Raw genomic sequence first — 23,473 nt, 5'->3', positions numbered from 1 at the left:
CCTTACAATGCATCTATCAAAAAGGATGAGGAACATTCCCATGGCAGGTCTCAATGAAAATGCATTGTGCCCTTAAGAAACACGTGTTTACATGCTCTGTGAAGGTGCATTTTTTTATTTTCTGTTTAAAGTACAAACACAAAACCAAAAAGAAACTAAATATATTTTTCTGTCTTCAGATTCCAGTGGATCACTGTGTGTGTAAGTGTCACACCAGATGGACTGAACAGAGATAATGATTCAGAAGCGGGTGATGGGGTCTTGCAGGGTCTTTGAAGGCTGATAACTCACCATGCTAGGTGGTGCATTCGTGTGAAGTAGTGGTACAAAAATCTTTAAATGTATGCATTTGTTGCCTCCAACATCGACCTGCAAGATTAGAGAGAAAGATGAACCTGATTATTCAACAATGGTTTAAAAAGAGGGTAAATTGGTCATATGATGCATTCTTCATTAGGTGTAGTAACAGCACCCGACAGCTCTACGCCTCCAGCAGTAAGTGCTGCTAGTAGAACATTCCCCTGTGAATCTGTCCACCACAGAATCTACAGCTATGCTATTTCAATAGGCGTAAGTACGCGGATCCGCATTTCATCACTGGTGCTGGGAGAACCCCACACGTTCTACAAAGCGGAAAGATGTACGTTGACCTCACTAACAAGCTCATTATCTCAAGTAAAGCTGTTTTACCAGGAAATATACTTACGGCCTGATTTGATTTCGGCGGACGGGTTGCTCCGCCAAAACGTTGACTGATATCCTGTCCACCAGAATCCAAATCCCATTATTTCCTATCGGATTTATATTTCCGTCGACGGGATACCCGTCACCGTTGTGACAAAGTACCCAGCCCGCCGAAATCTAATTCAGGCCCTCAGTCACCTAAAGTGGCAAAAACAGATGTTCTCCATTGGACACGCGCTGATCAGTCCTCCATGCGTACCTCAGACTATCATTCACTCTCAAACTCTCTGCAACAGTCTAACTGACTTTTTTGAGGCAAAAACCAAGAACACTTATCAGGCCCCCTAACTTTCAGGAAAGCTCTTAAAACCTGGCTGTATGCTCTTTAGGGTCCCGGGTTGAGGTCTATTTTTCGGGTGACTGTTCAGTTTTTGCAAGTGGGTTTGAGTGATCAGCGCCAGCACAAGTTTTTAGGTAACAGTTGCATTCTACAAGATGCATATTAATAATAAAAACAACTTCAATTATAATAATAATAATAATAATAATAATAATAATAATAATAATAATAATAGATAATAATAATAATAATAACAATAGTAATAAAAATAATGGTAATAATAATAATAATAACAAACATTATAATAATAATAATAATAATAATAACAACAAGAACAACAACATGAATAATAATTATAATGGTAATAACAAGAAGAACACTAATAATAATAACAACTCTAATAATAATAATAACAATAATAATAATATTAATAACAATAATAATAGTAATGGTAACAATACAATAATACTAATGATACTACTAATAATAATATTAATAATAATACTAATAACAATAATACTAATAACGCAAATAATACTTATAATACTAATAATATTAAAAACGATAATAATAATACTAACCATACTAATAAAAATAATAACAATAAGGTCAGGTTTTCGACTAGTTCCCTGCGCTGCTAGGCATGATGCACTCAGTAGCCGTTGCACAGAGTTGAAATAGCTCCCCCCCCTCGCCCCAACCATCATTCGTTTACTGGCTCCTATGGGCAAGCGTCAGGCATGGGACAAGCCTCAGCGACAGACACTATTCCGCTAAAAGGTACTCTTGCTTGAGTAGCAGCAACAAACTTGGGGTTTCCCATGGGAGTGTTTGAGGTTAGGCACCTGGGCCGCTCAACAGAGGGTCCTGCTATGCAGCAAGCACAGCACGTGCCCTAGCGGCATGTACGCCAAGGACCTTGCTGCCCCAGCACCGTAGAGGTCGCAAGTCAAAAGTCAACTTTTTGCAACTATCAAAAACCAGGTGTCATAAAAGCGGTAGGCAGCATTAGCACCTAACCGGTGAAGGAGCTTGTTGCATGGCCCTCTAGCCAGGGTGTATAACAAAGGTGCACAAGAGTTGTGCCAGATTTTCAGCGCATCCACATAGGATAAATTTGCTTGCAATGAACCTTTATGCAGTCAAGGGTTACCCTGAAGTCAGACATGCACCTGTTCCTCTGGGATATACCTTTGACACACCTTCTCAAGCTTCAGTTGTTGTGTAGTCGTATCAAACCAATGACACATTTGTAATGGTTTTGTGTGTGATGCCACTGTCTTAGATTTTACCTTCACGATATAATTCTCCCCAGCAACAGTTTGTCTGATGAAAGAGATGGCTATATAGGTCCTGAGGTTTGTCCCCATCTTTTTTTGTAATTCAGCCTTTACCTAAAAGAAAAAAGAGGAACATTTCTTTTAGTTGAATAGTTAAACGATTGTGGCCTTCTCATTACTTCTGGAACACCATGACTCACACATGAATAAAAAAGGAGCTGCATAGGAAGCAATGAACAGGCCCATGCTCCCTCTCTGGTGGCTGCCATCGGTCAGGGGCAGAAACACACAATGAAAGCAGTTTCCTTGTAAGGAGGGACCTGGCTGGCACCCTGCATGGAGAACTCTTGCAGCAGAGTAACAAGATTCATGCATGGTGTCTTAACTTAATAACTAGCTCTATGTGGCTCTCCGTACTTATGCTTGCGTTAACTGCCAGAAAAGAACTAAATAAGTATTGAAGTAGCAGGTTTCATGCATAACCTAGTTAACAGCGCACTCTCCAATCAGGATGTCCAATAGACAGGGGCGTTCGAAGAAGGCTTTTAACATCAGGTAAATAATGACTGCTGGGGGCTCCAAAAATATACATCTCTCTCCCACAACGCTTCCAGCACTATGTCCTGCTCAGCTAGTTTACATGGTAGGTGGGTGTTAAGGGTAGCCTATGTCCCGCTTAGCTAAGTTAACATGGTAGTTGGTTGCTCAGGGCAGCCTATGACCCGCTCAGCTAGTTTACATGGTAGTTGGTTGCTCAGTGCAGCCTATGACCCGCTCAGCTAGTTTACATGGTAGTTGGTTGCTCAGGGCAGCCTATGCCCTGTTCAGCTAGTTAACAGGGCAGTTGTTCAGCAGATGTACTTTACAAATTTGAGCTCTCATTCATGGCTCTGTGCGGGAAATGATTTCTGTGCATGTGTGCAGAGTCAATTGTCAGACATGTACCAATTTCTAAGAATGTCAATGTTTCTATCTGTGAGTAGCACTCATAGGGGCTCTACTCACAGTTAACAACATATATGTTATCTACAGTTCTCCAGCACTGGTATCTTTCTAGGATTCATACAACCCTCCTGCAAGGCTCCAAGGCTCTATGTGCAGCACCCATTGGGAGTGATGCTCAGAGCCACCTCGCTTCACCATTGTGGTCCTTGTTTGGGTCTTACAATCAGGGGGACTAGGCTGCACATAGTATTCCATGATATATAGCTGCAAGGTCTTACAGCTGATTTCACATTTCTATCAAAGTTTGGAAACTTTAGGTGGAATAATTCACTGCTGATTTCACATTTCTACCAAAGTTTGGAAACTTTAGATGGAATAATTCAAGCATGTGATTATATGAAAGATACCAGTACTTTTGAGTTGGCGTGAAAGGCAATTATCATTTTCGTGTTTACTCTTCAACTCTTGTTGCTGTCACTGTTGTTGTGGTCAATCCCCTTTCCTTTGCCCAGTTTCGAGCCAGAGCAGGAACTGGGGTTCCCTGAACCGGTGTAGACTGGCTTATGCAAGGAGGGAACCATCTGTGCCCTTCAAAGAATTTCCAGAGGCTGGGAGAGGCTACCCCTCCCCAGCCTGTAACACCTATTTCCAAAGGGAGAGGGTGTAACACCCTCTCTCAGAGGAAATTCTTTGTTCTGCCTTCCTGGGACTGGCTGGCCAGCCCCAGGAGGGCAGAACCCTGTATGTGGGGTGGCAGCAGCTGTAGCTGCAGAGAAAACCCCATAGAGCTGGTTTGGCAGTACCCGGGGTCCATGCTGGAGCCCCGGGGATGCATGGGATTGGCACCCCAATACCAGATTTGGCATGGGGGACAATTCCATGATCTTAGACATGTTACATGGCCATATTCGGAGTTACCATTGTGAAGCTACACATAGGTATTGACCTATATGTAGTACACATGTGTAATGGTGTCCCCGCACTCACAAAGTCCTGGGAAATTGCCCTGTACAATGTGGGGGCACCTTTGCTAGTGCAAGGGGGCCCTCACACTTAGTAACTTTGCACCTAGCCTTTGCCAAGTGAGGGCTAGACATCTAGGTGACTTATAAGTTACTTAAGTGCAGTGAAAATGGCTGTGAAATAACATGTGCGTTATTTCACTCAGGCTGCAATGGCAGTCCTGTGTAAAGGTTTGTCGGAGCTCCCTATGGGTGGCAAAAGAAATGCTCTAGCCCATAGGGATCTCCTGGAACCCCAATACTCTGGGTACCTAGGTACCATATACTAGGGAATTATAAGGGTGTTCCAGTGTGCCAATTGAAATTGGTAAAAGTGGTCACTAGCCTATAGTGACAAATTTAAAGGCAAAGAGAGCATAAGCACTGAGGTTCTGATTAGCAGAGCCTCAGTGACACAGTTAGTTAATACACAGGTATACACTTCAGGCCACAAACTATGAGCACTGGGGTCCTGGCTACCAGGATCCCAGTGAGACAGGCAAAAACAAACTGACATACATGTCAAAATGGGGGTAAAATGCCAGGTAAGATGGTACTTTCCTACACTGTGCCCTTGCCGCATGTGTCATGTGAGTGCCCAGACAGTGCCCCTGCTTTACCTGTCCTGTGAGTGCCCGCATAGTGCGCTTGCTGCACCTGTCCTGTGTGTAGCTGCACAGTGCCCATGCTGTACCTGTACTGTGAGTGCCCAAACAGTGCCCATAGTGTACCTGTCTTGTGTGTGCCCAGAGAGTGCCCTTGGTGCACCTGTCCTGCGAATGCCTGGACAGTGCCCTTGCTCCACCTGTCCTTTCCGTGCCCGGACAGTGCCCTTGCTGCACCTGTCCTGCGAGTGCCCGGACAGTCCTTTGTTGCACCTGTCCTGTGTATGCCCAGACAGTGCCCTTGCTGCATCTGTTCTCCATGTACCCGCACAGTGCCCATGCTGCACGTGTCCTGTGTGTACCCGGACAGTGCCCTTGCTGAATCTGTCCTGTGTGTGCCCGGGCAGTGTCCTTGCTGCACCTGTCCTGTGAGTGCCCGGACAGTGCCCTTGTTGCACCTGTCCTCCATGTACCCGCACAGTGCCCATGCTGCACGTGTCCTGTGTGCACCCGGACAGTGCCCTTGCTGAACCCGTCCTGTGTGTGCCCGGGCAGTGATCTTGCTGCACCTGTCCTGTGAGTGCCTGGACAGTGCCATTGCTGCATCTGTCCTGTGAGTCCCCAGACAGTGCCCTTGTTGCACCTGTCCTATGTGTGCCCAGACAGTGCCCTTGCTGCACCTGTCCTGTATGTTGCCGGACAGTGTCCTTGCTGCACCTGTCCTGTGTGTACCCCGACAGTGCCCATGCTGTACCTGTCCTGTGTGTGCCTGGAGAGTCCCCTTGCTGCACCTGTCCCGTGAGTGCCTAGACAGTGCCCTTGCTGCACCTGTCCTGTGAGTACCCAGACAGTGCCCATGGTGTATCTGTCCTGTGAGTGCCCAGACAGTGCCCTTGCTGTACCTGTCCTGTCAGGGCCCGGACAGTACACTTGCTGTACCTGTCCTGTGAGTGCCCGGACAGTGCCCTTGCTGCACCTGTCCTGTGAGTGCCCGGACAGTGCCCATGCTGCACCTGTCCTGTGAGTGCCCGCATAGTGCGCTTGCTGCACCTGTCCTGTGTGTAGCTGCACAGTGCACATGCTGTACCTGTACTGTGAGTGCCCAAACAGTGCCCATAGTGTACCTGTCTTGTGCGTGCCCAGAGAGTGCCCTTGGTGCACCTGTCCTGCGAATGCCTGGACAGTGCCCTTGCTCCACCTGTCCTGTGTGTGCCTGGAGAGTCCCCTTGCTGCACCTGTCCTGTGAGTGCCTAGACAGTGCCCTTGCTGCACCTGTCCTGTGAGTACCCAGACAGTGCCCATGCTGTATCTGTCCTGTGAGTGCCCAGACAGTGCCCATGCTGTACCTGTACTGTGAGTGCCCCCGTAGTGCGCTTGCTGCACTTGTCCTGTGAGTGCCCAGACAGTGCCCATGCTGTAGCTGTCGTGTGAGTGCCCACACAGTGCCCTTGCTGCACCTGTCCTGTGAGTGCATGCATAGTGCCCATGCTGTGCCTGTCCTGCGAGTGCCTGGACAGTGTCCTCGCTGCATCTGTCCTGTGTGTGCCTGGCGAGTGCCCATGCTGTACCTGTCCTGTGAGTGTCGGGACAGTGCCTATGCTGCACCTGTCCTGTGAGTGGCCAGACAGTGCCCTTGATGCACCTGTCCTGTGAGTGCCCGCACAGTGCCCTTGCTGCACCTGTCCTGTGAGTGGCCAGACAGTGCCCATGCTGTACCTGTCCTGTGTGTGCCCGGACAGTGCCCATGCTGTACCTGTCCTGTGTGTGCCTGGACAGTGCCCATGCTGTACCTGTCCTTTGAGTGCCTGGACAGTGCCCTTACTGCACCTGTCCTGTGTGTGCCCGGACAGTGTCCTTGCTGCACCTGTCCTGTGTGTGCCCCAACAGTGCCCATGCTGTACCTGTCCTGTGTGTGCCTGGAGAGTGCCCTTGCTGCACCTGTCCTGTGAGTGCCTAGACAGTGCTCTTGCTACACCTGACCTGCGAGTGCCCAGACAGTGCCCATGCTGTATCTGTCCTGTGAGTGCCCAGACAGTGCCCATGCTGTACCTGTCCTGTGAGTGCCCCCGTAGTGCACTTGCTGCACCTGTCCTGTGAGTGCCCAGACAGTGCCCATGCTGTAGCTGTCGTGTGAGTGCCCACACAGTGCCCTTGCTGCACCTGTCCTGTGAGTGCCCGCATAGTGCCCATGCTGTGTCTGTCCTGAGAGTGCCCGGACAGTGTCCTCGCTGCATCTGTCCTGTGTGTGCCTGGCGAGTGCCCATGCTGTACCTGTCTTGAGAGTGCCGGGACAGTGCCTATGCTGCACCTGTCCTGTGAGTGCCCGGACAGTGCCCATGCTGTACCTGTCCTGTGAGTGCCCAGACAGTGCGCTTGGTGCACCTGTCCTGTGAGTGCCCTCACAGTGCCCTTGCTGCACCTGCCCTGTGAGTGGCCAGACAGTGCCCATTCTGTACCTGTCCTGCGAGTGTCCGGACAGTACACTTGCTGTTCCTGTCCTGTGTGTACCCGCACAGTGCCCTTGCTGTACTTGTCCTGTGAGTGCCCCGACAGTGTCCTTGCTGTACCTGTCCTGTCAGGGCCCGGACAGTACACTTGCTGTACCTGTCCTGTGAGTGCCCGGACAGTGCCCTTGCTGCACCTGTCCTGTGAGTGCCCGGACAGTGCCCATGCTGCACCTGTCCTGTGAGTGCCCGCATAGTGCGCTTGCTGCACCTGTCCTGTGTGTAGCTGCACAGTGCACATGCTGTACCTGTACTGTGAGTGCCCAAACAGTGCCCATAGTGTACCTGTCTTGTGCGTGCCCAGAGAGTGCCCTTGGTGCACCTGTCCTGCGAATGCCTGGACAGTGCCCTTGCTCCACCTGTCCTTTGTGTGCCCGGACAGTGCCCTTGCTGCACCTGTCCTGCGAGTGCCCGGACAGTCCTTTGTTGCACCTGTCCTGTGTATGCCCAGACAGTGCCCTTGCTGCATCTGTTCTCCATGTACCCACACAGTGCCCGTGCTGCACGTGTCCTGTGTGTACCCGGACAGTGCCCTTGCTGAATCTGTCCTGTGTGTGCCCGGGCAGTGTCCTTGCTGCACCTGTCCTGTGAGTGCCCGGACAGTGCCCTTGCTGCACCTGTCCTCCATGTACCCGCACAGTGCCCATGCTGCACGTGTCCTGTGTGTACCCGGACAGTGCCCTTGCTGAATCCGTCCTGTGTGTGCCCGGGCAGTGATCTTGCTGCACCTGTCCTGTGAGTGCCTGGACAGTGCCATTGCTGCATCTGTCCTGTGAGTCCCCAGACAGTGCCCTTGTTGCACCTGTCCTATGTGTGCCCAGACAGTGCCCTTGCTGCACCTGTCCTGTATGTGCCCAGACAGTGTCCTTGCTGCACCTGTCCTGTGTGTACCCCAACAGTGCCCATGCTGTACCTGTCCTGTGTGTGCCTGGAGAGTCCCCTTGCTGCACCTGTCCTGTGAGTGCCTAGACAGTGCCCTTGTTGCACCTGTCCTGTGAGTACCCAGACAGTGCCCATGCTGTATCTGTCCTGTGAGTGCCCAGACAGTGCCAATGCTGTACCTGTACTGTGAGTGCCCCCGTAGTGCGCTTGCTGCACCTGTCCTGTGAGTGCCCAGACAGTGCCCATGCTGTAGCTGTCGTGTGAGTGCCCACACAGTGCCCTTGCTGCACCTGTCCTGTGAGTGCATGCATAGTGCCCATGCTGTGCCTGTCCTGTGAGTGCCTGGACAGTGCCCTCGCTGCATCTGTCCTGTGTGTGCCTGGCGAGTGCCCATGCTGTACCTGTCCTGTGAGTGTCGGGACAGTGCCAATGCTGCACCTGTCCTGTGAGTGGCCAGACAGTGCCCTTGATGCACCTGTCCTGTGAGTGCCCGCACAGTGCCCTTGCTGCACCTGTCCTGTGAGTGGCCAGACAGTGCCCATGCTGTACCTGTCCTTTGAGTGCCTGGACAGTGCCCTTACTGCACCTGTCCTGTGTGTGCCCGGACAGTGTCCCTGCTGCACCTGTCCTGTGTGTGCCCCAACAGTGCCTATGCTGTACCTGTCCTGTGTGTGCCCGGAGAGTGCCGTTGCTGCACCTGTCCTGTGAGTGCCTTGACAGTGCTCTTGCTACACCTGACCTGTGAGTGCCCAGACAGTGCCCATGCTGTATCTGTCCTGTGAGTGCCCAGACAGTGCCCATGCTGTACCTGTCCTGTGAGTGCCCCCGTAGTGCACTTGCTGCACCTGTCCTGTGAGTGCCCAGACAGTGCCCATGCTGTAGCTGTCGTGTGAGTGCCCACACAGGGCCCTTGCTGCACCTGTCCTGTGAGTGCCCGCATAGTGCCCATGCTGTGTCTGTCCTGTGAGTGCCCGGACAGTGTCCTCGCTGCATCTGTCCTGTGTGTGCCTGGCGAGTGCCCATGCTGTACCTGTCCTGTGAGTGCCGGGACAGTGCCTATGCTGCACCTGTCCTGTGAGTGCCGGACAGTGCCCATGCTGTACCTGTCCTGTGAGTGCCCAGACAGTGCGCTTGGTGCACCTGTCCTGTGAGTGCCCTCACAGTGCCCTTGCTGCATCTGCCCTGTGAGTGGCCAGACAGTGCCCATTCTGTACCTGTCCTGCGAGTGCCCGGACAGTACACTTGCTGTTCCTGTCCTGTGTGTACCCGCACAGTGCCCTTGCTGTACTTGTCCTGTGAGTGCCCCGACAGTGTCCTTGCTGTACCTGTCCTGTCAGGGCCCGGACAGTACACTTGCTGTGCCTGTCCTGTGAGTGCCCGGACAGTGCCCTTGCTGCACCTGTCCTGTGAGTGCCCGGACAGTGCCCATGCTGCAACTGTCCTGTGAGTGCCCGGACAGTGCCCATGCTGTACCTGTCCTGTGAGTGCCCGGACAGTGCCCTTGCTGCTCCTGTCCTGTGAGCGCCTGGACAGTGCCCTTGCTGCCCGTGTCCTGTGAGTGCCCCGACAGTGCCCTTGCTGTACCTGTACTGTGAGTGCCCGGACAGTGCCCATGCTGTAGCTGTCCTGTGTGTGCCTGGACAGTGCCCATGCTGTACCTGTCCAGTGAGTGCCCGGACAGTGCCCTTGCTGCACCTGTCCTGTGAGTGCCCGGACAGTGCCCATGCTATACCTGTCCTGTGTGTGCCCAGACAGTGTCCTTGCTGCCCGTGTCCTCTGAGTGCCCGGACAGTGTCCTTGCTGCCCGTATCCTGTGAGTGCCCGGACAGTGCCCATGCTATACCTGTACTGTGAGTGCCCGGACAGTGCCCTTGCTGCTCCTGTCCTGTGAGTGCCTGGACAGTGCCCTTGCTGCCCGTGTCCTGTGAGTGCCCCGACAGTGCCCTTGCTGTACCTGTACTGTGAGTGCCCGGACAGTGCCCATGCTGTACCTGTCCTGTGTGTGCCCGGACAGTGCCCTTGCTGCACCTGTCCAGTGAGTGCCCGGACAGTGCCCTTGCTGCACCTGTCCTGTGAGTGCCCAGACAGTGCCCTTGCTGCACCTGTCCTGTGAGTGCCCAGACAGTGCCCTTGCTGCCCGTGTCCTCTGAGTGACCGGACAGTGTCCTTGCTGCCCGTGTCCTGTGAGTGCCCGGACAGTGTCCTTGTCGCAGCTTCTGCTTTCTTGATCTTTACTTGAAGGAAGCACACGCCGCTTCTCGCCGCTCTGCACTGATGCTGTGTATGAGGGAAGTTTGCATGGCCGCTGTTTATCCCCTTGGCAAAGTTGTTATGGGAGCCTTTCCACTTCACAAAGCTTGCTAAGATATTTTGCATTGACACGAGCATGACAACTGTGACTTGTTGCAACACTTTACGTCGGCTCTATATCTTCAACAACGCGAACAAAAGGTTCTGTATACAATGTACTTACATAAAATGTGCCTCATTAGCAGTGAGCTTGCATTCTTGATGGGTCTGGTACCTGGAGATTCCATCCCTGCCGGGAACCACAAGTTATGTGGTATTGTCGCATGCGGCATTTTCTGGTGCATTATTACCACATGTTTACCACACACAAATCCTCCAGGATACACTGTTCCTGTACAGAGGCTGACATTATGGTTTGGCATAGAGTGATTGTGTGGTAACATGTGCAGGTCATTCCCAGTTCTATAAGGCCCATAGGTGATCAACCGCCACCCGTGAATCGGTAATAATGGGTGTGGTGTTACTGCCCAATTTCTGCCCAGGAATACGGTGTGGCTTGTAACAGGACCACTAATCTTCAGTGTAATACCATCGTGCATAGATAACCCTACCCAAGGGGTAGAACATTGCTGAAATATTCTGCTACATTTAACATTGTGCATAGATGAGGTCTGCAGACTTGCAGGTAACAATACTGCCCACATGCTCCAGCTTGGCTGAGTCAACTGGAGTGACAACTATCCCACTCTGGGGCGAATACGGCCTCGCAATGCACAGAAACATGTGCAATCCGAAGTGACGTGAACGCAGGAAACTTTGCAAGTGTCACTGAGGGTGAAACTGGAACCTACGCAAACTTTGCTTTAGAATACAAAAATGCACAGCCCTAGTTTAAACGGAAACTACGCTGAGGTCACTTGTTACCATCTTACCTGGTTGCAGTAGGCTTGGATGGCAGGCGTGGCCTTTTGCACTTCTGAGAATCCTCCTGGAATCGTGAACATGGCGACGGGGCTAGTCTCAGGCCAGGCGAGTGCAGGGAAGTCTGAGCAGGCAGGACACCTAGGAGAGACTCTGAGACTCAACAGATGCCACCGGGGAGGGTGTAAGCTTTTATACTCCAGGGCCGAACCCTTCTCCGCGCATTCCGGGCTCTGCACTCCTCCTAGAAGCTCTACTCTCAAGTTCCCACTTGCCAGTGTTTTCTGGTGTGACAGGTTCTACCAGACCCCCAGGCTGAGGCCATCCTGGAACTAGTCCGACTATAGTGTCAACTGCAATGACTTTTCGAAGGAGAGGCGTTCTTGCTCAATTCTGCATTCCTAGAGCTTAGTGGTGCAATATCTGCTGCCTTCCCCCCGGGCAGTGCACGCTGATCACCAACAAACACGTCTCAAGACCCAGAACAGCACTAGTCAGCTCTCTGAACCAAAGCCCAAGTGCTGTCGTTGCTGATTGATCTCCAGGTGGACCCTCTGCTCTGAGGAGGAAGGTCAGCGGATCCACAGTGGCCATCTGGCCACTGATGGGCTCCACACCCCCTGAAGCACAGCACTGTGTCTGGGCTTCGAGGAGTCATCAGGCAGGAAAGCTGCAAGTACCTCTGTGCATGTGACCAGACTTCATCGCTGCCCTTTTCTTCATCCCAATCAATTTCCCACCACAAATGGAAATGGTGAACATGCAGGGGTAGGAAGGCTACATGGACCTGGGCACAGAAGCCGTTTACTTTCTGTGGCTTTTTATGGCCTCTTAGATATGGAGTAAGGCACCGCAGCGCACGTGGCTGTGTTCTCTTACTCTGCGTCACGGGGTGTTCCAGGGGCAGCGAGGCGGGCTTTTCCCCGCAGCACCCATGGATTTTGATGCTGCCCCAGAATTACTTAATGATGTAAACCTGGGGTACCACCAAACCCTTATGTCTCCCCAGAGGTTGCAAAACGAGTAAAAATATTTTCATTTCTCCTTGTTTTTTCCTCTTTCCATCTGCAGCCCACAGAAAGAGGAAAACGCCTCTCGGGATTGTTTTTGTGCAGGAAGGACACCCTTGCACCGTGGTGGAAGGGTTCCTGCATTGGTGCTAGCCCAGTGCAGGGTGAAAGGATAGGAATTCACCATATTTCATGAATACGGTGCATTCCTGCCCTTTCACACTGGCGTAGGGCCGCGCAGCAGGAAGACTTGCGGCGCTGACTCACGCAAGTTTCCCATAAATATGGGCCTTAGCGCCTAGTGAATCAACTGCAGCCGAAAGGACACCATGCTCCACATCAACGAGGGTATCATGTGCTTGGCTATGAACACAGAGACTGCATTGTAAGACGTGCACTAACAAATAAGCAGTGGCAAAGCAAGTAGGTATGTCTTTTGTATAGTGTGTGCCCATAAAGACACAAAATAATCACGCAGAGCTAGAGCACACAGGCATGGACAGAGCTGTACTAGATGAGTAGGAGAACAGCTGTGTAGTATTTTAAGGGTTCGGTACTGCCAGGAGAAGGCACCAAACGCTCTGTTGCACCTGCGTGGTACAGACCTCAAGCTTCAGCCTCCATGTTGAAGGTCTTGGGATGGAGAAAGATCTCTTTCCATGGCTCTGGACAGAGTGCACCCTTGCCTCAAGGTCATTCTAGCACAATGTAGTGTTTTGACTCCCACCGCAGCAAACATGGCGATCATATATGTGCCCTAAAGCCTTTTTAGGGGCGAGCGCAAAGCGCTCCATCCCATGTTGTAATCTCTCTTTGGGCTTCAAACCACGCCCATGTCACGTCAGTCTCGTTCATTGGTTCGTTGGCTTGCCTTTCAGAATCCGCTTGCTTTCATGAGTGAAAGGTACGCAAACGTCATGCCCTTTCCGGTGTTTATCCCTTCTTGAGCTCACTAACCAAGTGCTGAAAACATACGAGGCTCCATGTTTTCCGTCTAGTTTCTGGATGACTTTTTCTCTTTTTTCACAGCGCGATCTCGCTGGGCAGTAGTCAAGCGCTTTGCATGACATGGATCCTGTTACATAGGTAATTGCACTTTTGCTGGTTACGTAGGTAATTGCACTTTTGCCAATAGATTTCACTGTGAGTGGGGTTTTCTCGACACGCCTTCTTATAAACAGATGAATAAGCTCAGAGTCTTTTTTATGCTGAACAGACCTTTGTACCACTGAACACATTTAAGTGTCACATCAGGCCTGATTTTCACACGTTCTTAGTACTGCTTAAAAATATGAAGTTTTTGACGAGTTTAGCCGTTTTAGCTTTGTATTTGAAATTCAGTAATGCATTTTATGACACGTTTAATTTCAGTGAAGTGCTTAGTGGCTGAATAAGCAGGTGTCTGCGTTGTACAAAAACATGTTTGATAACTGAGAAGGAAATTGCAGTAAAACGAGCAGTGCTGTTCTCACATGAAGGTCCTGGCTTAAATGATGGCCCTTCGTGTCAGCCACAGTAAGCAGAAAAGTAACGAGCCTGGCCTGTTACATGGTGGTTGGTACCCCGGTGGCTTGTCTGTGGCTGTAGTAACGCGTGTTATAATCACCCAAACCAGTGGCACGAGTCTAATCGACCTCGGTAGGATGAAAGGCTATGCCAGAATTTCAGATTTGCTGCTTACAAACAGATCTGTGTAGGGTGCTCGCTACCACCGCCGACCTGTCTTACTAGAAGTAAATTCACTGTACCCCAAGCCCGGCTTTTAACAGAATTTTCCACAGCCTTTAGGCCAGGCTTCTCTGTTGTTTTGTTTTTTGTTTTGGAAAGAAAGTAAGCATTTACATTCTGGTGACGGATCATGTTTTTACAATGTTTAGCTCATGTAACTTTTGCCTATGTGTGTTTGTAGTAAACACTTTTTTTCCAAAGGCATATGTGTCATTTTTCTGAGTCTAATTGTGTGAGAAAGTAGCCACTTTCAAGCCTTGTTACCCCCACTTTTGGCCTGTTTGTGAGTATATGTCAGGGTATTTTCACTGTCTCACTGGGACCCTGCTAGCCACAAAACCCTATTTGTAAGTGTGTTTTATATGTCTCACCGGGATCCTGCTAGTCAGGACCCCAGTGCTCATAGTTTCTGGCCTGAATGTGTAACCCTGTGTAGTGACTAACTGTGTCACTGAGGCTCTCCTAATCAGAACCTCAGTGCTTATGCTCTCTCTACTTTACAATTTGTCACTAACAGGCTAGTGGCCAATTTTACCAATTCACATTGGCATACTGGAACACCCTTAGCAAAGACGACTACTGCAACCTTGTATCGCTTCATCCTGCTGGCTTTCTCGCCTGTTTCCTGGTGGTGCATGCTCTGGGGGTAGGCGGACTCCTCTCTGCACCAGGAGCTCTGAAGAAATCTTCCGTGGGTCGACGGAATCTTCCCCCTGCAACCACAGGCAACAAAAGACTGCATCACCGGTCCTCTGGGTCCCCTCTCAGCACGACGAGCGTGGTCCCTGGAACTCAGCAACTCTGTCCAAGTGACTCCCACAGTCCAGTGACTCTTCAGTCCAAGTTTGGTGGAGGTACGTCCTTGCCTCCCCACGCTAGACTGCATTGCTGGGTACCGCATGATTTGCAACTGCTCTGGCTCTTGAGCACTTTTCCAGGATTTCCTTTGTGCACAGCCAAGCCTGGGTCCCCGACACTTTAACCTGCAGTGCACAACCTTCTGAGTTGTCCTCCGGCGTCGTGGGATGCCCTTTTCAGACTTCGGGTGGACTCCGGTTCACTCCTCTTCTAAGTGCCTGATCCGGTACTTCTGAGGGTGATGCCTTCTTCTGTGAGGGCTCTTTGACTTGCTGGGCACCCCGTCTGTCTCCTCATCCAAGTGGCGACATCCTGGTCCCACTCCTCCCCAGCCCTGACACTTTTTTCCAAAGGGAGAGGGTGTAACACCCTCTCTCTGAGGAAGTCCTTTGTTCTGCCTTCCTGGGCCAAGCCTGGCTGGACCCCAGGAGGGCAGAAACCTGTCTGAGGGGTTGGCAGCAGCAGCAGCTGCAGTGAAACCCCGGGAAAGGCAGTTTGGCAGTGCTTGGGGTCCATTCGTGGTTCGCATTCCACTTTTGGAGTATATGGTTTGTGTTGCTCCTAAACCTATGTGCTCCTATTGCAATCTACTGTAACTTTACATTGCTTGCATTACTTCCTTTTGCTGTTACTGCATATTTTTGGTATTGTGTACATATATCTTGTGTATATTTGGCATCCTCATACTGAGGGTACTCACTGAGATACTTTTGGCATATTGTCATAAAAAATAAAGTACCTTTATTTTTAGTATATCTGTGTATTGTGTTTTCTTATGATATTGTGCATATGACACCAGTGGTATAGTAGGAGCTTTGCATGTCTCCTAGTTCAGCCTAAGCTGCTCTGCTATAGCTACCTTCTATCAGCCTAAGCTGCTAGAAACACCTCTTCTACACTAATAAGGGATAACTGGACCTGGTACAGAGTGTAAGTACCCCTTGGTACCCACTACAAGCCAGGCCAGCCTCCTATATCGTTGTCCTGTGGCGGTGCCTCCTGTCCACTAGCGCCGGCGGAGGTGGTGGACAGTTCATCGTCCAGGCTAGTGTCAGGGGCCCCTTGTTGTGCCACAGTGTCCCTCCTGGTGTTGAGGAGTTCCTTCAGCACCCCTACAATGGTGCCCAGGGTGGTATTGATGGCTTTGAGTTCCTACCTGAGCCCCAAATACTGGTCCTCCTGCAGCCGCTGGGTCTCCTGAAAGTTGGCCAGTACTGTTGCCATCGTCTCCTGGGAATGGTGGTATGCTCCCATGATGTTGGAGAGGGCCTCGTGGAGAGTGGGTTCCCTGGGCCTGTCCTCCCCCTGTCGCACAGCAGCCCTTCCAGTTCCCCGGTGTTCCTGGGCTTCTGTCCCCTGAACTGTGTGTCCACCGCCACTGCCCCCAGGTCCCTGCTGTTGTTGGGGTGGTGGGTTAGCCTGGGTTCCCTGTAGTGGTGGACACACTGCTGCTTGACGTGTCCTGGGAACAGAGGTATGGGCCCGCTGGGTGGGTGCTGTGCAGGTGTTGGCAGAGGGCTGAGGGTCTGTTGTGGCTTGTGCCAATGTCAGGGGAACCGACTGTCCTGAGGTCCCAGATGGACCGGGCTGGTCATCTTGATCCAGTTGGGCAGAACTGCTGTCATCACTGTGGGCCTCTTCTGTGGGTGGAGTGGACATGGCTGGAACCTCCTGTCCGGTGACGTTGGGTAGGGGTCCTACAGGGGTGTAAGGACATGATTAATGCATCTGTGTGTGCCATGGTGTGCAATGGGTGGGTGACCCAGTACCCCAGTGCTTCCATTCCTGTGTTGGTGCTTGTGTGCTAATTGCTTAGGGGTCTGTGTGGGTATGTGCAGTGGCCATGCATTGGTGATGGGTGTCCATGCTTTGGTGTTGCATGCAGGTCTTGGTGTTGGGATGTGTGTTTTGTGATAGTGGGACATATGTCAGGGGTTGGAGTGATGGGGAGAGGAGTTGGGTGGGGGTATCTGATAGCATGAAGGTCGGGTGGGGGATGAAGTAGTTAAATGTAGGAAAGTACCATCTTGCCTGGCATGTTACCCCCATTTTTCACTGTATATATGTTGTTTTAGTTGTATGTGTCACTGGGACCCTGCCAGCCAGGGCCCCAGTGCTCATAAGTGTGCCTGAATGTGTTACCTGTGTTATGACTAACTGTCTCACTGAGGCTCTGCTATCCAGAACCTCAGTGGTTATGCTCTCTCATTTCTTTCAAATTGTCACTAACAGGCTAGTGACCAATTTTACCAATTTACATTGGCATACTGGAACACCCTTATAATTCCCTAGTATATGGTACTGAGGTACCAAGGGTATTGGGGTTCCAGGAGATCCCTATGGGCTGCAGCATTTCTTTTGCCACCCATAGTGAGCTCTGACAATTCTTAAACAGGCCTGCCACTGCAGCCTGAGTGAAATAACGTCCACGTTATTTCACAGCCATTTTACACTGCACTTAAGTAACTTATAAGTCACCTATATGTCTAACCTTTACCTGGTAAAGGTTGGGTGCTAAGTTACTTAGTGTGTAGGCACCCTGGCACTAGCCAAGGTGCCCCCACATTGTTCAGGGCCAATTCCCCGGACTTTGTGAGTGCGGGGACACCATTACACGCGTGCACTACATATAGGTCACTACCTATGTGTAGCTTCACAATGGTAACTCCGAATATGGCCATGTAATATGTCTATGATCATGGAATTGCCCCCTCTATGCCATCCTGGCATAGTTGGCACAATCCCATGATCCCACGGGTCTCTAGCAAAGACCCTGGTACTGCCAAACTGCCTCTCCCGGGGTTTCACTGCAGCTGCTGCTGCTGCCAACCACTCAGACAGGTTTCTGCCCTCCTGGGGTCCAGCCAGGCCTGGCCCAGGATGGCAGAACAAAGGACTTCCTCTGAGAGAGGGAGTTACACCCTCTCCCTTTGGAAAATGGTGTGAAGGCAGGGGAGGAGTAGCCTCGCCCAGCCTCTGGAAATGCTTTCATGGGCACACATGGTGCCCATTTCTGCATAAGCCAGTCTACACCGGTTCAGGGACCCCTCAGCCCTGCTCTGGCGCGAAACTGGACAAAGGGAAGGGGAGTGACCCCTCCCCTGACCTGCACCTCCCCTGGGAGGTGCCCAGAGCTCGTCCAGTTTGCTCCAGACCTCTGCCATCTTGGAAACAGAGGTGCTGCTGGCACACTGGACTGCTCTAAGTGGCCAGGGCCAGCAGGTGACGTCAGAGACTCCTTCTGATAGGCTCCTTCAGGTGTTGCTAGCCTATCTTCACTCCTAAGTAGCCAAACCCTCTTTTCTGGCTATTTAGGGTCTCTGCTTTGGGGATTTCCTTAGATAACAAATGCAAGAGCTCATCCGAGTTCCTCTGCATCTCTCTCTTCACCTTCTGCCAAGGAATCGACTGCTGACAGCGCTGGAAGCCTGCAAAACTGCAACAAAGTAGCGAAGACGACTACTGCAACTCTGTAACGCTGATCCTGCCGCCTTCTCGACTGCTTTCCTGGTGGTGCATGCTGTGGGGGTAGTCTGCCTCCTCTCTGCACTAGAAGCTCCAAAGAAATCTCCCGTGGGTCAACGGAATCGTCCCCCTGCAACTGCAGGCACCAAAGAACTGCATCACCGGTACCCTGGGTCTCCTCTCAGCACAACGAGCGAGGTCCCTTGAATCCAGCAACTCTGTCCAAGTGACTCCCACAGTCCAGTGACTCTTCAGTCCAAGTTTGGTGGAGTAAGTCCTTGCCTCCCCACGCCAGACTGCATTGCTGGGAACAGCGACTTTTGCAGCTACCCCGGCCTCTGTGCACTTCCGGCGGAAATCCTTTGTGCACAGCCAAGCCTGGGTCCACGGCACTCTAACCTGCATTGCACGACTTCCTAAGTTGTCCTCCGGCGACGTGGGACTCCTTTGTGCGACTTCGGGTGAGCACCATTTCACTCCTCTTTGTAGTGCCTGTTCCAGCACTTCTGCGGGTTCTGCCTGCTTCTGAGAGGGCTCCTTGTCTTGCTCGATGCCCCCTCTGTCCCCAGACGCAATTGGCGACATCCTGGTCCCTCCTGGGCCACAGCAGTATCCAAAAACGCTAACCGCACGACTTGCAGCTAGCAAGGCTTGTTGGCAGTCTTTCTTCAGGAAAACACTTCTGCACAACTTTCCATGGCGTGAGGGATCCTTCCTCCAAAGAGAAAGTTCCTAGTCCTTGTCGTTCCTGCAGAAACCTCAGCTTCTACTGTCCAGTAGCAGCTTCCTTGCACCCACAGCTGGCATTTCCTGGGCATCTGCCCGTCTCGGACTTGCTTGTGACTTTTGGACTTGGTCCCCTTGTTCCACAGGTACCCTCGACTGGAAATCCATCGTTGTTGCATTGCTGGTTTGTGTCTTTCCTGCAGAATTCCCCTATCACGACTTCTATGTCCTTTGGGGAACTTTAGTGCACTTTGCACTCACTTTTCAGGGTCTTGGGGTGGGCTATTTTTCTAACCCTCACTGTTTTCTTACAGTCCCAGCGACCCTCTACAAGGTCACATAGGTTTGGGGTCCATTCGTGGTTCGCATTCCACTTTTGGAGTATAAGGTTTGTGTTGCCCCTATCTCTCTGTGTCCCCATTGCATCCTATTGTAACTATACATTGTTTGCACTGTTTTCTAAAACTATACTGCATATGTTTGGTATTGTGTACATATATCTTGTGTATATTTGCTATCCTCATACTGAGGGTACTCACTGAGATACTTTTGGCATATTGTCATAAAAATAAAGTGCCTTTATTTTTAGTATATCTGTGTATTGTGTTTTCTTATGATATTGTGCATATGACACTGGTGGTACTGTATGAGCTTCACACGTCTCCTAGTTCAGCCTAAGCTGCTCTGCTAAGCTACCATTATCTATCAGCCTAAGCTGCTAAACACCCTATACACTAATAAGGGATACCTGGGCCTGGTGCAAGGTGCAAGTACCCCTAGGTACTCACTACAAGCCAGCTACATTGGTTGTGCAGTGGTGGGATAAGTGCTTGCAACTACTTACCACTTTTGTCATTGTACTTTTCATAAGAGAAAAATATACAAAACAAGTTCAGTGTATGTACACCTAACCAAAAGGTTTTGCATTTCTTTTCTCACTTCTTTTCTAAAGTGCTGAAAAGTACTTCTAAACTTTCAAAAAGTTCTTTAAAAGTTTTAAAAGTTTTTTTTCTGTCTTTCTAAAAGTTCTGACAAACTTTTTGTTCCTTTTTCTATCACTTTAACTCTTTCTAAAATGTCTGGCACAGGCCAAACTGTTGATCTGTCCAAACTTGCGTATGACCACCTTAGCTGGAAAGGAGCAAGGAGTCTCTGCATAGAAAGAGGTATAAGTGTAGGGAAGAATCCCCCCAGAGAACTGTTGGTTAACATGCTTATAGAACAGGATAAGGCCAGAGGTGCCCCATCTGTTGAAAAAGTAGCTAATGGTTCCCAATCTGATCCAGTGACTCCCCTAGAAAAAGATTCAGGAAAGAAACTTCCTAGCCTGCCCATTACAAGACAGCCTAGCATAGTTGGTACTGATGTAGAGTCACACCATACTGATAGTGTTGTCTCACATCATAGCAAGAGTATTCCTTCCCATCATAGTAGAAGTGATGTTTCTGTTAACCAAGCTGTTAGGATGCCCTCTGTAAGGGATGGTTCTCCTTCTGTACATTCTCACCATACTTCTGTTTCAAGGAATGTCCCACACACCCACCCTGATGACAGAGTGTTAGAAAGGGAGCTCAATAGATTGAGAGTGGAACAAACCAGACTGAAGCTCAAGAAGCAACAGCTGGATTTGGATAGACAGTCCTTAGAAGTGGAGAGGGAAAGACAGAAATTGGGTTTAGAAACCCATGGTGGAAGCAACAGTATTCCCCATAGTCATCCTGCAAAAGAGCATGATTCTAGGAATCTGCATACGATTGTTCCCCCTTATAAGGAGGGGGATGACATTAACAAGTGGTTTGCTGCACTTGAGAGGGCCTGTGTTGTACAGAATGTCCCTCAAAGGCAGTGGGCTGCTATCCTATGGCTATCATTTAGTGGAAAGGGTAGGGATAGGCTCCTTACTGTGAAAGAAAGTGATGCCAATAATTTTACAGTTCTTAAGAATGCACTCCTGGATGGTTATGGCTTAACCACTGAACAGTACAGGATGAAGTTCAGAGAGACCAAAAAGGAGTCTTCACAAGACTGGGTTGATTTCATTGACCAGGCAGTGAAGGCCTTGGAGGGGTGGTTACATGGCAGTAAAGTTACTGATTATGAAAGCCTGTATAACACAATCCTGAGAGAGCATATACTTAATAATTGTGTGTCTGATTTGTTGCACCAGTACTTGGTGGACTCTGATTTGACCTCTCCCCAAGAATTGGGAAAGAAGGCAGACAAATGGGTCAGAACAAGGGTGAACAGAAAATTTCATACAGGGGGTGACAAAGATGGCAACAAGAAGAAGGATGGTAAGTCTTCTGACAAGAGTGGGGACAAATCTAAAAATGAGTCTTCATCAGGCCCACAAAAACACTCTGGTGGGGGTGGTGGGCCCAAATCCTCTTCTAATCAAAACAAAGAAAAGAAACCATGGTGCTATTTATGTAAAATAAAAGGCCATTGGACAACAGATCCCAGTTGTCCAAAGAAAAGCACCAAGCCTCCTGCCACTACAACCCCTGCTGCTACACCTAGTGCCCCTAGTAATAGCAGTGGTGGTGGGAGCAAACCTACTAATAGCCAATCCAAGGGAGTAGCTGGGCTCACTTTTGGTAACTTAGTTGGGGTTGGTCTGGTTAGGGAGACCACAGAGGCTGTGTTAGTCTCTGAGGGGGCTATTGATTTAGCCACCTTGGTTGCTTGTCCCCTTAACATGGATAAGTACAAGCAACTACCCCTAATAAATGGTGTTGAGGTTCAGGACTACAGGGATACTGGTGCCAGTGTTACAATGGTAATAGGGAAACTGGTCCACCCTGAACAACACCTACTTGGTCACCAGTACCAAGTAACCGATGCTCACAACAACACACTTAGCCACCCCACGGCTGTTGTAAATCTCAACTGGGGGGGGGGTTACTGGTCCAAAGAAAGTTGTGGTTGCCTCAGATTTACCTGTAGATTGTCTACTAGGGAATGATTTAGAGACATCAGCTTGGTCAGATGTGGAGTTGGAGGCCCATGCAGCAATGCTGGGCATCCCAGGGCATATTTTTGCTTTAACCAGGGCTCAGGCCAAAAAGCAAAAAGGACAGGGTGACTTGGATCCTGGAACAATGGACCAAGTGCTCCCTAAAGCTAGGGCTAGTAGAAGTAAAGCACTACCTACTATCCCTCCCTCTACAGTGGATTCTACTTCTGAGGAAGAAGAATTTCCACCCTGTGCAGGACCTACACCAGAGGAGCTGGAAGCAGACACTGCTGAGCTTTTGGGTGAAGGGGGGCCTGCCAGGGAGGAGCTGAGTGTGGCACAGCATACCTGTCCCACACTAGAGGGTCTAAGACAGCAAGCTGTCAAACAAGCAAATGGGGATGTCAGTGACTCTCACAGAGTTTACTGGGAGGACAACCTCTTGTACACTGAAGGAAGAGATCCTAAACCTGGAACTGCCAGGAGGTTAGTGATTCCTCAGGAGTACAGAAAGTTCCTCCTAACTCTTGCTCACGACATTCCCTTAGCTGGACATTTGGGACAAATGAAAACTTGGGACAGGCTTGTTCCCTTGTTTCATTGGCCTAGAATGTCAGAGGACACAAAATAATTTTGTAAGTCCTGTGAAACCTGTCAAGCCAGTGGCAAGACAGGTGGCACCCCAAAGGCACCCCTTATTCCACTGCCAGTGGTTGGGGTTCCCTTTGAAAGGGTAGGGGTTGACATAGTTGGCCCCCTTGACCCTCCTACTGCTTCAGGCAATAGGTTTATCTTGGTGGTAGTGGACCATGCCACCAGATATCCTGAAGCAATTCCTCTATGGACCACTACAGCACCTGCAGTGGCAAAGGTTCTCCTGGGAATATTTTCCAGGGTGGGCTTCCCAAAGGAGGTAGCATCAGACAGGGGAAGCAATTTCATGTCTGCTTACTTAAAGGCCACGTGGAAGGAGTGTGGTGTGACATACAAGTTCACTACACCCTATCATCCACAAACAAATGGACTGGTAGAGAGATTTAACAACACTCTCAAAGGCATGATTATGGGACTCCCTGAAAAACTCCGCAGGAGATGGGATATCCTTTTACCATGCCTCCTTTTTGCTTACACGGAGGTACCCCAGAAAGGAGTGGGCTTCAGCCCCTTTGAACTCCTCTTTGGACACCCTGTAAGAAGTCCTCTAACACTTGTTAAGGAGGGTTGGGAACACCCTTTAAAAGCTCCAAAGCAAGACATAGTGGACTATGTACTTGGCCTCAGATCTAGGATGGCTGAGTACATGAAAAAGGCCAGTAAA

At 50.3% G+C, this 23,473-nt stretch overlaps 1 protein-coding gene across 1 annotated transcript; it reads right to left on the bottom strand.

Moving 5' to 3' along the window:
- Positions 1-99: 99 nt before the first annotated feature.
- Positions 100-11,596, bottom strand: LOC138248835 (cystatin-B-like). The gene is made up of 3 exons (XM_069202780.1): positions 11,424-11,596; positions 2,317-2,418; positions 100-369 (listed from the first exon to the last, which is right to left on the bottom strand). Exons 1-3 carry the CDS (start codon positions 11,493-11,495, stop codon positions 241-243), a joined length of 303 nt encoding a protein of 100 aa, XP_069058881.1. The 5' UTR covers positions 11,496-11,596; the 3' UTR covers positions 100-240.
- Between the last annotated feature and the right edge of the window lie 11,877 nt (positions 11,597-23,473).

The sequence above is a fragment of the Pleurodeles waltl genome, chromosome 8 (genome assembly GCF_031143425.1).
Source record: "Pleurodeles waltl isolate 20211129_DDA chromosome 8, aPleWal1.hap1.20221129, whole genome shotgun sequence".
NCBI classification, from domain to species: domain Eukaryota; kingdom Metazoa; phylum Chordata; class Amphibia; order Caudata; family Salamandridae; genus Pleurodeles; species Pleurodeles waltl.
Note: the sequence above shows the minus strand (reverse complement) of the source record. Positions and strands in the feature narration are given on the sequence as shown.

What these genes read in the sequence shown, in the direction of transcription:
- LOC138248835 (XM_069202780.1), bottom strand. Translation starts at nt 11,495, where the DNA reads ATGTTCACGATTCCAGGAGGATTCTCAGAAGTGCAAAAGGCCACGCCT. An exon ending in TCCAAGCCTACTGCAACCAG is followed by an intron (nt 2,419 to 11,423) that starts GTAAGATGGTAA and finishes TTTTTCTTTTAG; the next exon opens with GTAAAGGCTGAATTACAAAA. An exon ending in GGGAGAATTATATCGTGAAG is followed by an intron (nt 370 to 2,316) that starts GTAAAATCTAAG and finishes CTAATCTTGCAG; the next exon opens with GTCGATGTTGGAGGCAACAA.